General features: G+C 42.4%; 1 protein-coding gene across 1 annotated transcript; it reads left to right on the plus strand.

Annotated features, from left to right (window-relative positions):
• The first annotated feature begins 2,408 nt into the window (after positions 1-2,408).
• On the plus strand, positions 2,409-7,543 carry nrros (negative regulator of reactive oxygen species). The gene is made up of 3 exons (XM_086190953.1): positions 2,409-2,720; positions 3,965-4,080; positions 5,454-7,543. The coding sequence occupies exons 2-3, from the start codon at positions 3,970-3,972 to the stop codon at positions 7,407-7,409; spliced, it is 2,067 nt and encodes a 688-aa protein (XP_086047079.1). The 5' UTR covers positions 2,409-2,720; positions 3,965-3,969; the 3' UTR covers positions 7,410-7,543.
• Positions 7,544-13,601: the final 6,058 nt, after the last annotated feature.

A 13,601-nucleotide genomic window follows, 5' to 3' on the forward strand; every position in this document is an offset into this window, starting at 1 on the left:
AATTATCATCTTCCAAAATCACACTGGTGTTGTGTGTTCATTGAATGCATTTGTAGAAATATTTTCTAGAGCATCAGTAGAAACAGAGAAAGTATTGATTTTCAGAACGGGCTGCACGGTGGTGCAGTGGTCAGCACTGTCACCTCACAGCAAGAAGGTTCCAGGTTCCAGTCCCGGCTCCAGCACAGGATCTTTCTGTGTGAGTCTCCATGTTCTCCCTGTTCCTGTGTGGGTTCTCTCTGGTACTCCAGCTTCCTCCCACAGTCCAAAGACATCAAGAGGGGACGAGGCTGATTGACACTCTAAATTGACCGTAGGTGTGACTGTGAGTGTGAATGGTTGTCTGTCTCTATGTGTTGGCCCTGTGATGGACTGGTGACCTGTCCAGGGTGAACCTGAAGGCTGCTGGGATAGGCTCCGCCCCCCCCCCCGTGACCCTTAACAGGAATAAGCGGAAGAAAATGGATGGATTTATAGAATATTTTATTCTGTTTTAGTTCATTGATGTGGACAGTGGACACAAATCAACACTGACATTTGGAAGCATGAATGTAAAATCAGTGTAACACGAGCAGCACGGGTTCATTAGCTGGATATTACCTGCATTCTATCTTCTGTTCATACAGCAGCAGCTGTCCCAACTACTCTTTTTTTTATCAACTAGTGTATATCACTGTTGTCTCTATAAATCACCGTGAACTATTAGAGGAGAATACTTGAAATCATCAATCCCAGTGGACATTTGCTGTAAGTTTGAAGGAATTCTCTCTGGGCGGTCATGAGATACCGCGAGTACAAGAATAGGATGGACTGACTTGATTACACCAACCATGTGTCTTCCCATGAAGATTGTTGCTCTGATGATCAATGATCGATATTGTCGATAGTTTGAGCCGATGAATACATGTGTACTATAATTGTAGATTTTTACATTATAATTTCTGGATAAAAAAACACCAACAAAAAACACCTCAATTTCCAAAAGTTTCAAGTCTCCCACTCATATATATGTTTCTATAGATATCATATTTATATAGCATATTTCCACAAGAGGGCAGTAATTGTTCTCCATCCATCCATCTCCTACTACTTGTCCCGTCAGGGTGGTTCGTGTTGTGTATGAACAGAGAAGGAGGACACATGTCCACATGAGTCACTGATGACGCTCCTTCATTTAGTCTTTGCTGCAGCGTCAGGATGAATTGGTTTCAGGCCTAAATTCCAGCGTCGGGGTGAGAATGAGAGTTCCGAGTATTGGCGAGTGGAGACAAGTGGACCCAGGATCACACACCGGACCGTCAACTCTTAATCAAATTCATGTTCTTTCAAAAATGTTAATCACTGGACTCTCTTAGAATGCAGTAGAAGACGATCTCAGATTTTTACTCAGATATGATACATTCCTGAGAAGCACTGGATACAAGTGCGTGCTGATGACTGTACTATCAGCTTCATGGAAGGTGAAGGGATGGGGCTCTTGCTATGTGGCAGGGGTGCTTATTCTTGTTGTTTCTAACTTGTTTGGTTTGGTTTTTTTTTTCATTTTTTCCATATTTGGTTTCTTTCTTTTGTCCGTACGTGAAAGAGATCTGCCCCAAGGTTTGATGGGTTCTTCCTTTCCCCACGCCACACCGTGTCATCCAGTTCAGAGGAAACTGTCCTTTCTAACTGTCAGAAAAATGACAGCAAAAACATTGCCCCCCTCAGGATGGTACCAGTGTCACTTGGAGAATCTTAGCATGCTAATCTTAGCATTTTCTTCAGAGCACCGGGTCACTGGTGTGACTATGGACGAGCCGAATGTCAAACCAAGCTGAGCTCCATAGTGTTTCTGTTTTGAAACTCTTGTTGCCATCCATTTTACACGCAGAATCAGAAGTGAGAACTAGAGGTGTCCTGCATGAAAACAGGAAGGAATGACTAACATATTGGTCCCCAAGGACAGCACCACAACTTCCTGATTCCTATTCCCTATTTTTGCAATCTTGAGAAACACGGAAGTTAACAACGGGGTCTGAAAAAGGAATCGTTCAGTTTTAAGACAAGAGAATGATCCAAATCTTGATGTGTTCAAAGATTCCCATGTTGCAATGACATATTTGGTCACCTGATGTATTTTTTTTTGTTTAACTTCCTGTTGACCCTTTAAACTTATGTGGTCTATTGGCATTAAGCTTTAAATACAAAAATGAGATTTTGTCACAAATTTCAGGACACCTGTATTTACCGGGGTTTTCTAGTAGCTGTTGAAGAAACGGGCCAACAAAAGCATGCAGGAAGGGTGTGTATGTTTAGTGGTTTCCTTTTTAGTAGTAGCTGATCACAACAAGTGAAGTGTGAGGGGTGTGTTTTCACAAGGGTTTTGTGGTGGATTTGTGCCGCCAGCCTGAGTTGCCTGCTCATCAGCATCGCTGCTGCGTTGTGAAGAAGAAGATGAAGAAGAAAGAAAGAGGGAAAAAGACTTCTGCTGTCGTGGTTTTGAGCTGTTCAGTTTGCTTTCCTGTGGCCCTAAGCTTGAGAACCTCTCTCTGGTTGCAGCTTGTCCATGTGACTCGGTTTCCGTTGGCTGCTTCCGTGAGTGTAGTAAATTAGAGGCATCGCTGCTTCAGTCAGAGCGCAGAAGGCAGCTGAGCTTCACACACTACTGCAGCGAGTGGAGCAGCGATATGGTCAGGAGATCAACTGTCAGTGGCTTGGGAAATCCACACCTAACCACCAGTGTAAGTCAATGCACTGCACACGCACTGCACCGCACAGCGCTGGTCTGACCGCTGACACCCGCTTTGCGTGACCAATTTAAACTTATTTAGTCTTGAGTGGTCTTCGGTGTTTTTGACCAACACTGAATGTTGTACGCCTCAAACCCTGCCGGTGCTGTTAAGTGTCATGGCACTTTATCACATCAGAAATTAATTTCACGCTTAATTCGTTAATTTCGCTTTGTTGTTGTTGTTGTTGTTGTTGTTGTTGTTGTTGTTTTCTTTCTTGGAGTTGGTCTAATCCGTAGCAGCTGTTCAAATAAACAGCACGAAAATGCAAACTGAATCTTGATTGACATTGTGACACTGCTGGATCGCTCATGATAAAAACATAGAGACCACATTTAACAGAAATACACCGATGCCCAAAACCTTCTTTTTTTTTTTAATTGAAAACAATTAAATACACTATTGAATCATTACTTTTGTGTAATCATCATGCAGTAGTACAATGCACAGTAAAGATGATTATAACACGCCATTTGGACTGTATTCAACATAGTACATAATACATAGATACAATATGAATTTGTATACATTTCGAACTCGGTACCACATTGTTTCCACCACGCATGACTACAATGTTTAAACATAGAAGCAAAGAAGAAAGTGGTACACTCCGGTTAAAGTTCATTATGAAAAAGAATGAGTGAAAGAAAGAAGGTGAATGATAACCCATACAAGGTGTGCAGGAAATTTCAAAACCCAAGGCCTCCGTCTTTCCATGTATCATCACCCATGTTGGTGTAAATGTCATAGATTTATTTGTTGTTGTGTACAAACGTGGTACACAACACTGAACAAAAACACGGCGTTTTGTGAGCATTAAAAAGGACGTTTTTCTCCCACGGTAGGAATAATGTCACAGCACGTGTTGGCCTCTCTCGCGTCACTGCTGCCGAGTGTTTGGGACAAATAAATCATTTTCTTAAGAAAAGCTGTTGGAAAAAATTAAGTTCCTGGCATAATATATAAATCCTGTGAATCTTATCTTTCCATCTCACGGGTCGAGACTTTTATTCCCACCAACTTCGAATGCACGGATCGCATTTGTGCGATCAGGACATCAATGGGGACCCCATGAAATAAAAGACTTCAGCACGCTTAAGGACACGGCGGAGGAAATTTCACGAGACCGGTCGTCAAATGATGACATTGTCATAAATGTCCTCTTTTTTTCTCTATTTGTGTTACTGTCTTGACAGCGAGGATGTTAAAATGCCAGCACGCAGTTTTTTCTCCCACCCTGTTATGCTTTGTATCCATGTGGACCTTCCTGACACCCGTCTCAAGTCATCCACAACACAGCTTGTGCCAGATGGTGAGTCCCTCTCTGGTTTTGCCCAAAACCGCATGCTGCATACTTTTCACTTTAATCTTATTTTGAAAAAGGACAGTGCGCACGTGTACATTAATAATTCACAATAAATGAGGAAGAAAAAAAAAATGGATCCACCAGATTTAGCCGACTGTTAATTCTCATCTATCGTGCTTGAACACATCATACAACATACAAATACAAATTACTGTATAAAAGGCACAAATCCTTAAAGTTAGCAGTTCCGAGGCAGTATAAAAGAGGGTAAATGTATCCTACCTAAATATACATAAACATGAAGTGCAAATATAATGACCAGATTTTTTTTTTTTTGATGCAAGACAGTGGAATGTCTCCTACCTAATATAAAGTGCATCGTAGTATCAAGTACTACAAAGATGCTTGTCCACTCCTCTAAATGTTTTTTTCTTGTTCTCATCGGGAAAATTTGGATCCGTGCAAACCAAACCCATTTTGAATTTATTGACGTGTGAAAATTGACATTTTGGGCTCCTGTCAAGGGGGAAAAAAAAACCCCAAAAATTAGAAAATGACTTCATTTTATAAAAGCAATGAAGTTTGTTTTAATACCAATAAGCTTGATTAGAAGCAGGCGGCCCAGCCAGGTCTTTCACTGAGAAAGAAAGATAGAACATCAATTAAAATGAATATATTTTATTGTACTGTAAATTTTACATGGTGCACCCTCACGGTCCATCATCAACTATCATATTTTTTCAACAATTCTCTACCGGTAGTCATATTTTGCATGCTTCTCCCTTCAAGACCTGATGTGACGTTCACATTATTTGCAGTGTTGTTTATGAATTCGATTTTTTTTTTTTTTTTTTAGCAAGTGGTTTTGTATAGAAGCCACAGATTTATTAATTTCAATTCCTGTTTTTTATTTCGTTCATGTTTCTGGAGACACTGAGCGCTAAGAAGTGTTAAAACCTTTTTTAGAAAATGACTACGGATTTTCGGGGTGTTATTGGGTCCGAATTTGGCTGAGCGATAAAAGACAATTATTTGTAATATTTCATTCATGTAAGCAAAACCAAAATTCAATATTTCATGTGGTTTGCCTTTAAATGTGTACTTGTTACCCAAACGTTCACGTCCAGGAACTACGTGTGTGTTAACATACTGTGTTACATGTGTGCTTTCAAGATGAAGGTAGCAGTACGTGATCGAATATCAAACTATTAAAATCCCCCCAAAAAAGAATTGCCAGGTTGAGTTATTTTGTTTCACGCTGTGCAGAACAAATACGTGAAAACGCCTGCGAATGCAAAACGTAGTTCAATCTCTGTCTCTTGGGACAAATGGACTAAAAGGGTTAACTTCAAATATTTGTACTGTCTCCTTCTGCGCAGGTAAAAACGACAGTCCAGTGCAAAAATGCCAACCTGGCATCTGCGCCTGCAGGACTGCCTGGCAACATAGAGGAGCTTCTGCTCAACCACAACCACATTCGAACACTACGGGACCATTCTCTTCACCATTACCCCTCACTCACTACCCTGAGCTTGGCCTGTAACGACCTGGAGAAGTTAGAATCAAACACTTTTCAACACTCAACCTTGCTAAAGGTTCTCAATTTAGCAAACAACAAACTCTATATTGGCTATGAAGAAACCGGCAGTGCACTAAAAAAACTGCCTGAGCTTAGGTCTGTAGATTTCTCCGGGAATAAACTCGAGGACGAAATGGCTGCCGCTCTCCTGCAAAACCTAACATCCTTGGAGTACCTCAATCTTTCTGGAAACCTCTTGCAGAGACTGGATGAGGCTTTGTTCGGTGACCTTCACCAGCTCAAAGAGCTTGATTTGCAGAGGAACATCCTGTTTGAGATTGATAGCGCTTTTCAAAGCAACCCCAAACTCCAGCGGCTCAACTTGGCCTTCAATTACCTGCCTTGTTTGGTTGATTTCCACATGACCCAGCTGGTGGTTCTCAATGCCAGCCACAACTTCATTGAGTGGTTCATCTCTAGGCAGGACCTAAATGACACTTTCCAGATAGAAACTATTGATCTGTCTCATAACAAACTGCTCTTCTTCCCATTTTTGCCAAACGTGAGTCGCCTACGGAACCTTTACCTGTCGCACAACAGCATCCGTTTCTACGAACACCTGGCAGACGATGCCACGTCACCGAACGCAACCGCCACCGTTGAGTTCTACAACCTGAAGAAGCACGTAAACAACGTCACGGCCAAGTTGTGGGATGAGAGTCTTCACGGGGACATCTCCTCACTAGAGATTTTAGACCTGAGAGGAAATCAGGTGCAGTATTTCCCACGAGGGTTTATCCAGAAAATGCCGGTGCTCTCCCGACTCCGAATGTGTGGGAATTGTCTGGAAACCTTAAATCTTACGATAGAACAGTTCTCTGGTAGTTTGTACGAGTTGGACGTGAGCAACAACATGTTGAATCAACTTGCAGCGGATGAAGGTGCACTGGCTGCTCTTGGAAATCTGAAATATCTTAATCTTAGCCAAAATAATCTTCGCCGGTTGCCCTCAGGATTATTTTCAGGATTGCCAAGCCTCATGTCAGTGGACCTCAGTTACAACAACATTGACGTATGTCTGTCCGAGGAGGCGGATATAAATTCTCACGCCGTCTCAGCTTGCGTAGACTGGAAGAACGTTGCATCTTTAAGGCAGCTTTGCCTCAAAGGATGCAACCTTACAAGGATTCCAAGTTCTGCTTTTGCTGGGTTGTCACTGACGCACCTGGAATTATCTGATAACCCTGGACTGATTGGCCAAAAATCAATCAAAAGTCTCAGCGGAACATTACAGCATTTAGGGTTAGGAAACACACACATCAAAAGCTTGGATTTCTCTGATTTTCAGAGTCTGCGCTCGTTGGACATTTCAGGAAACTCCCTTGCGCATCTTCCCCATTCCCTCATCAATCTCGACCTAAAGCTGCTTGACTTGAGGGACAACAGACTGTCCACCATTCCCTCAGCTCACGCTCACACGTTAGCTCCCAAACTCCAGACTCTTTTCCTCACAGGAAATCCCTTCAACTGCTGCCAAACCGAATGGTTCAGGACGTTTGAAACAACAAAGACCATCAAAATGGTCGCACAGTCAGAGATTGAATGTGAGGATCTCTTCCGAACACGCAGAATGCAGCATTTTCACTCGTTTTTGTGTCACAGGGAGGAGGGGGAATCTTTTCTCTGGTACATTCTCCTTTTTGTTCCTGTCTGTGTTTCTTTTATGGGCATTTCGATCATTGTTCTTCTCACCCTCAAGCCCAGGATTATACAAAGATCTATCAAAAAGAAATGTCTGAAGCCTACTTCTTACTGAGACTTTATGAACCCGAAGAAAACAACAGGGCATATAATGTCTGTACCGTCGATTTTTTTTAGATAGAATCGCATTGGAAATAAAGATGTCTCAACTGAAAGTACAATTCTGTCTTCCCTATTGTTGTGCTTTGATCAGTTGAGTTTAAAACAAGACCCTAACCCTGGTTCTCTGATTATTAGGATGTACCTGCATAGGGGGGCTTTGGTAACCATAGGGATACAATAATAATTGTTAGTTAATGTAAATTTATGGATAAGAGCATGGATTGCGCATCAGTTGCACATAATCAAATATTTATCAAGTGTTCTTTGTGGCCCTTGCTGTAAAATAGGGAACATGTATCCCTGAATTAATCATTTTCATTTTCAGGTTTGAATTTTCTGTGTGTTAGGCATTCTATCGGAACGGGTTATGTGTGGATGTGCGTGTCTGCATGAGCGCTTGTGTTTATGTGTGTATTTTTGTGTAAGCATATGCAGAAGTGGTGTGATGCAAGATGTTGCTATAAGCGGCTTTGGAAACATGACACTTCCTGTTGTGCAGAAACTGCCCAACTCTGTATCAAAGAGGAAGGTTTTGAAGGTTTCTTACCATCAGATGCAACTTTGATCTGAAATAGCAGTTAGCTGCCGCTCGCGAGGAACCGTCTGATACTTGCGCAGTGTTGACTGATTATTGCGTTAAAGAAAATTTACAAAGTACACCATCCATTCTCTACCTGTGAGTGCAGGTGTTCAGTCGTAGGGCAGACGAGTGTGTAGCCATGCAGAGCGCGAGAGGCCTAACCAGAATGTAACCAATTTACCGCTGTGGTGATGTCAGGGTCATGGTGGTTAGAACAAAAAAAAAGAAAAAGAATTCAGAGAGAAGCCTCAATGCGAAATCACATGCTTTCTATAACATTGTAAGTCAAATTGCAAAGGCATGTTTTTCTTCCTTTGTAGGGTGGAGCGGATTTAGCTATTATATATTTACCCTCAGCATTTAAAAAGTTAGCTTTGATTATTTGGAGCATGTGGAAACTAGACACAGAGATCGGAACTGCAAGTAAAGCAGAGCTTCTTGCAAATTCAATCGAAATACTGCCTAAAGGTACAAATCTGGAAGGGCGCTACGTCACTGCAGACCCCTGCCAGGTTTCATGCGATACTTTCTGAGAATTCAGTATAAATATTAACGGTGGGTAAAATAAGAATTGAAGATGGTACAATTTTTCTCAGTAAATAGATTCCTAAAGGTGCTATTGACACGAAATCTGGCCTTTCTGCACCTCCACTTCTTCCTGTGTTCAATTCTTTCCCCCCTTTTCATTGCATTCTATGACTCATTTCTTACTTTATGGACGTCTAAGGTTTATGTCTTTGCATGTGTGGGTCGCATGGGTTATTATTAACATCTGGGGACAGTCTCCTGAAGGTAGCACCTTTGGAAAAAGGTGATGTGTTCGATACTTATTTCATATGGTAAATGGTGATGGGCTACATCTTACGGAAGCGTATTGCATTCACTTGGGGGGAAAAAAAAAAACCTCCGGTTTTTGGGAGTAATTTATTTTTAGGTTTGTTTTTGGGGGTTATTGTTTCTGTTTTTCGGAGTGATTTTTTTTTCCCCGTGTTTTTTTCCAGAATAATTTTCTTTTCTGTTTTTCGGACGAATCTTTTTCCCCGTGTTTAGAGAGCATCTGAACCAGTCGAATACATTCCTTTATTGAGAGCTCGATTTAATGGAAGCAAACATGGCCAGCTTGTTTAGTTTGAACAAGTTTTACTTGACCTGGGTTGGAGACACTGGGAGATAGTTCTGTCTTTAAGTCACATTGATGGTATTACCATTAGTTTGTCGACTTTACGCAGGCACCTGAGGACTTTGTGGTTGTTCAGAAGGAAAGCTCATTCAGATCTCCTCGACATAGCTAGCTTGTCCAGGATCAGTTGGACATATATGGCATGCTCCATGGATACAAGATGATGCATTTGAAAGGCATTCAGGCGGGGGGGGGGGGGGGGGGTGGTGGCCTGGGGCTCCCCGTGTCCTGGGGGTTTCGGGGTGCTCTGGTGACCTGGTCCTGACCTACCTGCTATCCTGGACTGGGGGTGCGATGTCCTGGCCCCCCACATCAGCTACAGCCGGCTATGCACAGCATCCAAGACAAACCGTAGCACACACACATACACGTACACACACATATGTACACGCGTATACACACAAGCATGGAGCGCACAACTGACCCATAAACACACACTCAGACATTTATCTTAAAATTATATTAAACCAAATGGTAAATCTGCACCGGAAATTCTGCAACCAATGTTTTTTCTTTCTTTTTCTTTTGTTGTTGTTACTTTTTCTTTGTTTGTTTATTTGTTTTTTGTTTGTGTTTGTTTGTTTTTTGTGTTCTTTTTTAATTTTTTTTATTGTTGTTGTTGTTGTTGTTTTCTGCTATTGCTGTTGTTGTTTTGTCTCCCCCCTCCCCCTTGTCTTCCCTATCCTGTCCCTGTTCTCTCTTCCTGTCCACTCCTGAGCCTCAGTCCGGCAGCTTCATCAATGAACCAACACCATTCCTAATAAAATTAAACATAAATGGCGATAGGAGGAGTTTATCAGATTCCTCCTATGCAGAATAAAACTGCTTCAGTGCAACAAGGCACCAGGAACATTGATGCTGCTTGCCTCAGCTACTGAACAGGACAGGTTTAAAAAAATAAAAAAAAATAAAAAAAGAAAGGCATTCAGGCTGGCAACGTGGTGACCCAAGAGACGATCAGGAGGCTGCTGAAAATATTGGGTCTGCACGGTGTGCAGCTAAGGCAGGGCAGTAGCCTGGGTTACCACACATCCACCGGGAGTCTCTTGCTGGGTTTTCTCGCGGGATTTCAAAGTATCACGATAATTCAGGAAGAAAGAAAAACGAAAACAGGGCTTAAAAAAATTACCACGAAAAACAGAAAAGTGAGTCAGAAAAACTGAAAAATATTACTCAGAAAAACAGAAAAAAATATTACTCAGAAAAACAGAAAAAAATATTACTCAGAAAAACAGAAAAAAATGAATGAGTCCAAAAAACGGGGGATTAAAAAAAAAAATACCCTAAAAAACAGAGCTTTTTTTTCCACAAGTGAATGCAATACGCTTCCGTAATATCTGACCCCAAATTTAGTCGATTCTTTCTTGGCCTCCCTAAATGTTGCATAAAGCTGCAAAACCAAACAAAAACAAAATGGCAAAAAAAAACACCTGGTTGACTTTCTCGATCTGGAGCGATTCATTGCTGTTACAGAAAAAAAATAAAGAATAAAAAACAGATTCAAAGCCTGATTGCATTGGGAAAGAATTGAGCAAGACTGGTTGCTAAACCAGTTATCATTTGAGGAAGGCACTTTGCTGCGAGTTACAGATTGTTGACCAAGAGGAATTTTATTTGATTACTCAGCGGGATGAGGAATCTCTGACCAAAATTGGTTCAGAAAACTTCCAAATCTTGTAGATGGGGTCTGAGAATCATATGACTATAACATATCCTTGAGGGCCGTCACAAGCTATAGCAGGTTAATATTTTGGCTGGGTTTATCTAAATCTTAACTGATGGCATCACCCTGGCCCCCAGCACCACCGTATGAACCTGGGAGTTCTCTTTGATCAGGATCTGTCCTTTAACTCCCACATTAAACACATTTCGAGGACTGCCTTCTTTCTTTAATGTAACATCACTAAGATCAGACACATCCTGTCTCAAAAAGATGCAGGAAAACTCGTCCCTGCCTTTGTCACTTCCAGGCTGGATTACTGCAACTCCCTCCTATCAGGCTGCACCAGCAGGTCCCTAAAGACTCTCCAGCTGGTACAGAACACTGCTGCCCACGTGTTGACTAGAACTGGTAGAAGAGACCATGTCTCTCCTGTACTGGCTTCTCTACATGGCTCCCTGTCAAATTCAGAACAGAATTTAAAATTCTCCTTCTAACATACAAAGTCCTCAACAATCAGTCTCCTTCATACCTGACAGAGCTCATAGTCTCCTATTACCCAGCTAGAACCCTTCACTCCCAGGATGCAGGGTAGCTGGTGGTTCCTAGAGTCTCTAAAAGTAGAATGGGAGCCAGAGCCTTCAGCTATCAGGCTCCCCTCCTGTGGAACCGTCTCCCAGTTTCAGTCCAGGATGCAGACCCCCTCTCTACCTTTAAGAGCAGACTAATGACCTTCCTTTTTGATCGCTTTTAGCTGCTATAGGCTTAGACTGCCGGGGGAACTCCCATGGTGCACTGGGATTCTCTCTCCTCCTGTACTCGTATGTGTTACTAATTCATCTTCTTCTCTGGAGACTTTGTGCTTCCCCACACAGTCTTCTCTTTCTCTCTCTCTTTATCTCTGTCCCTCTCCCTCCTTCTATCTTTCTTCCTCCATTATCTGTCTTTGTCTCTGTCCCTCTCCTCTCCTGCTCTCTTTCCCCTCCAACCGGTCAAAGCAGAGGGCCGTCCCCACTGATCCTGGATCTGCTCGACATTCCTGCCTGTTAAAAGGAAGGTTTTCATCACCACTTTTGCAGGATGTGCTGCTGATGGAGAATTGTTGGGTGTAGATTCATTGAAGGAGTGTGGCGCTGGAGTGGCACGGTGGTGCAGAGGTCAGCACTGTCGCCTCACAGCAAGAAGGTTCCAGGTTCCAGTCCCGGCTCCAGCACAGGATCTTTCTGTGTGGAGTCTGCATGTTCTCCCTGTTCCTGTGTGGGTTCTCTCTGGTACTCCAGCTTCCTCCCACAGTCCAAAGACATCAAGAGGGGACGAGGTTAATCAGATACTTTAATGTCTTTGTCTCTATGTGTTGGCCCTGTGATGGACTGGTGACCCGTCCCTGTCCTGCGACCCTTCATCAGGATAAGCAGTAGAAGATGGATGGAGTGTGGTACTGGACCTGCTCTACTAGTAAAGTGTCATGAGAGAACTTTTGTTGTGATTTGGCGCTAAACAAAACTGACGTGACCTTTGCCCTTCACCGTATGTGTGCTCCTCATGTAGACTGTTTGTTGCATCTGCAGTGATGTGTGCATGTAGAAGAAAAGCATTTTAAGAAGTATAAGAAAAAAGCCAGAATCCCCAAGTTAAACTGAAATGAAAAGCCAACCTCATGCCGTGCACTCAGTGTGATTCAGTTTCCTAAGATCTTGCTACCCTCCTCACACGCACACACACACACACACACAGGTTGCCTAATACCAGAGAACTAAAGCTGCTTCAGCAAACAAACCAGATAAAGAGCAGGCACTTCTTCCTACACGATCTTCTTGCTGCGTTGTCTCAACGTTTTATTTCCTTTCTGATTTTTTGATAACAGAAATGTTGCCTTTCCGAGAAGAAGTCTCTTTTTTTCTCAAGCTCTAATATCCTCCTTCTTTTAACTAGTAAGGGCTTTGCTTCTTTAAATAGGTGTGTTTATGATTAATGTTAAAAGCAATTCAAAAATGTACATAATCGCGTATGACTCACAATTGTGCTGCTTCATGAGAATGTCGTACATGTTGGGGACGGATACTTGCACTCAGGTCAAACATAGTAAAGTGTTCTCTGTGGCCACATGTTGCCAGATATCGCCCCATGTGAGCGCTGGCTGCTCAACAGGCTGTTTGCATAACTCCACTTCCTATAACTCTTCCTGCTCTTATGACGGGTGACAATCAAAAATAGACTGTTGAACGGTTCAAACTTGACACCAGCTTTTACTTTGTGGCTTCGTCCCAGCTGTTGAAGGTGATCAGCGATAAACACAAGTGGTCAGTTGGGTGTCGTCATGAAATGTTCTGTTAGACAGGAAACTAACTGTGACCTTCTGGCCCTTGTTCAGGTACACAACAGATGTCAGGAAGAAGGAGTTACAAAATACCAACGGGTCACCAGTGGGTAATGTGGGAGCCCATAATAACATGAGGTTGAGGTGGTCTTACTTTTAACCTTCCTCTTGGGCTTCAAAAACAGGAAGCATAAATACTTGAATGATACTTCAAACTTAAAAATAGAAACCAACATCAAGTGGCAGTGTGAGGTTAAAGGAGCTCGCAGCAGCACGAATAAATCAGCAAATGGGCGCATGATTTGAGTTAACTTCCTCCAACAGTTGAGCCCCCCCCCCCCCCCCCGCTCAGTAACATCTCATGACCACCGTGACCAAACATTTTATTCACTTTGTTTTAAACAGTAA

The sequence above is a fragment of the Aulostomus chinensis genome, chromosome 21, assembly GCF_037954235.1.
Source record: "Aulostomus chinensis isolate RoL2024-O1b breed Wild chromosome 21, RoL_Achi_v1.0, whole genome shotgun sequence".
Classification (NCBI taxonomy): Eukaryota; Metazoa; Chordata; class Actinopteri; order Syngnathiformes; family Aulostomidae; genus Aulostomus; species Aulostomus chinensis.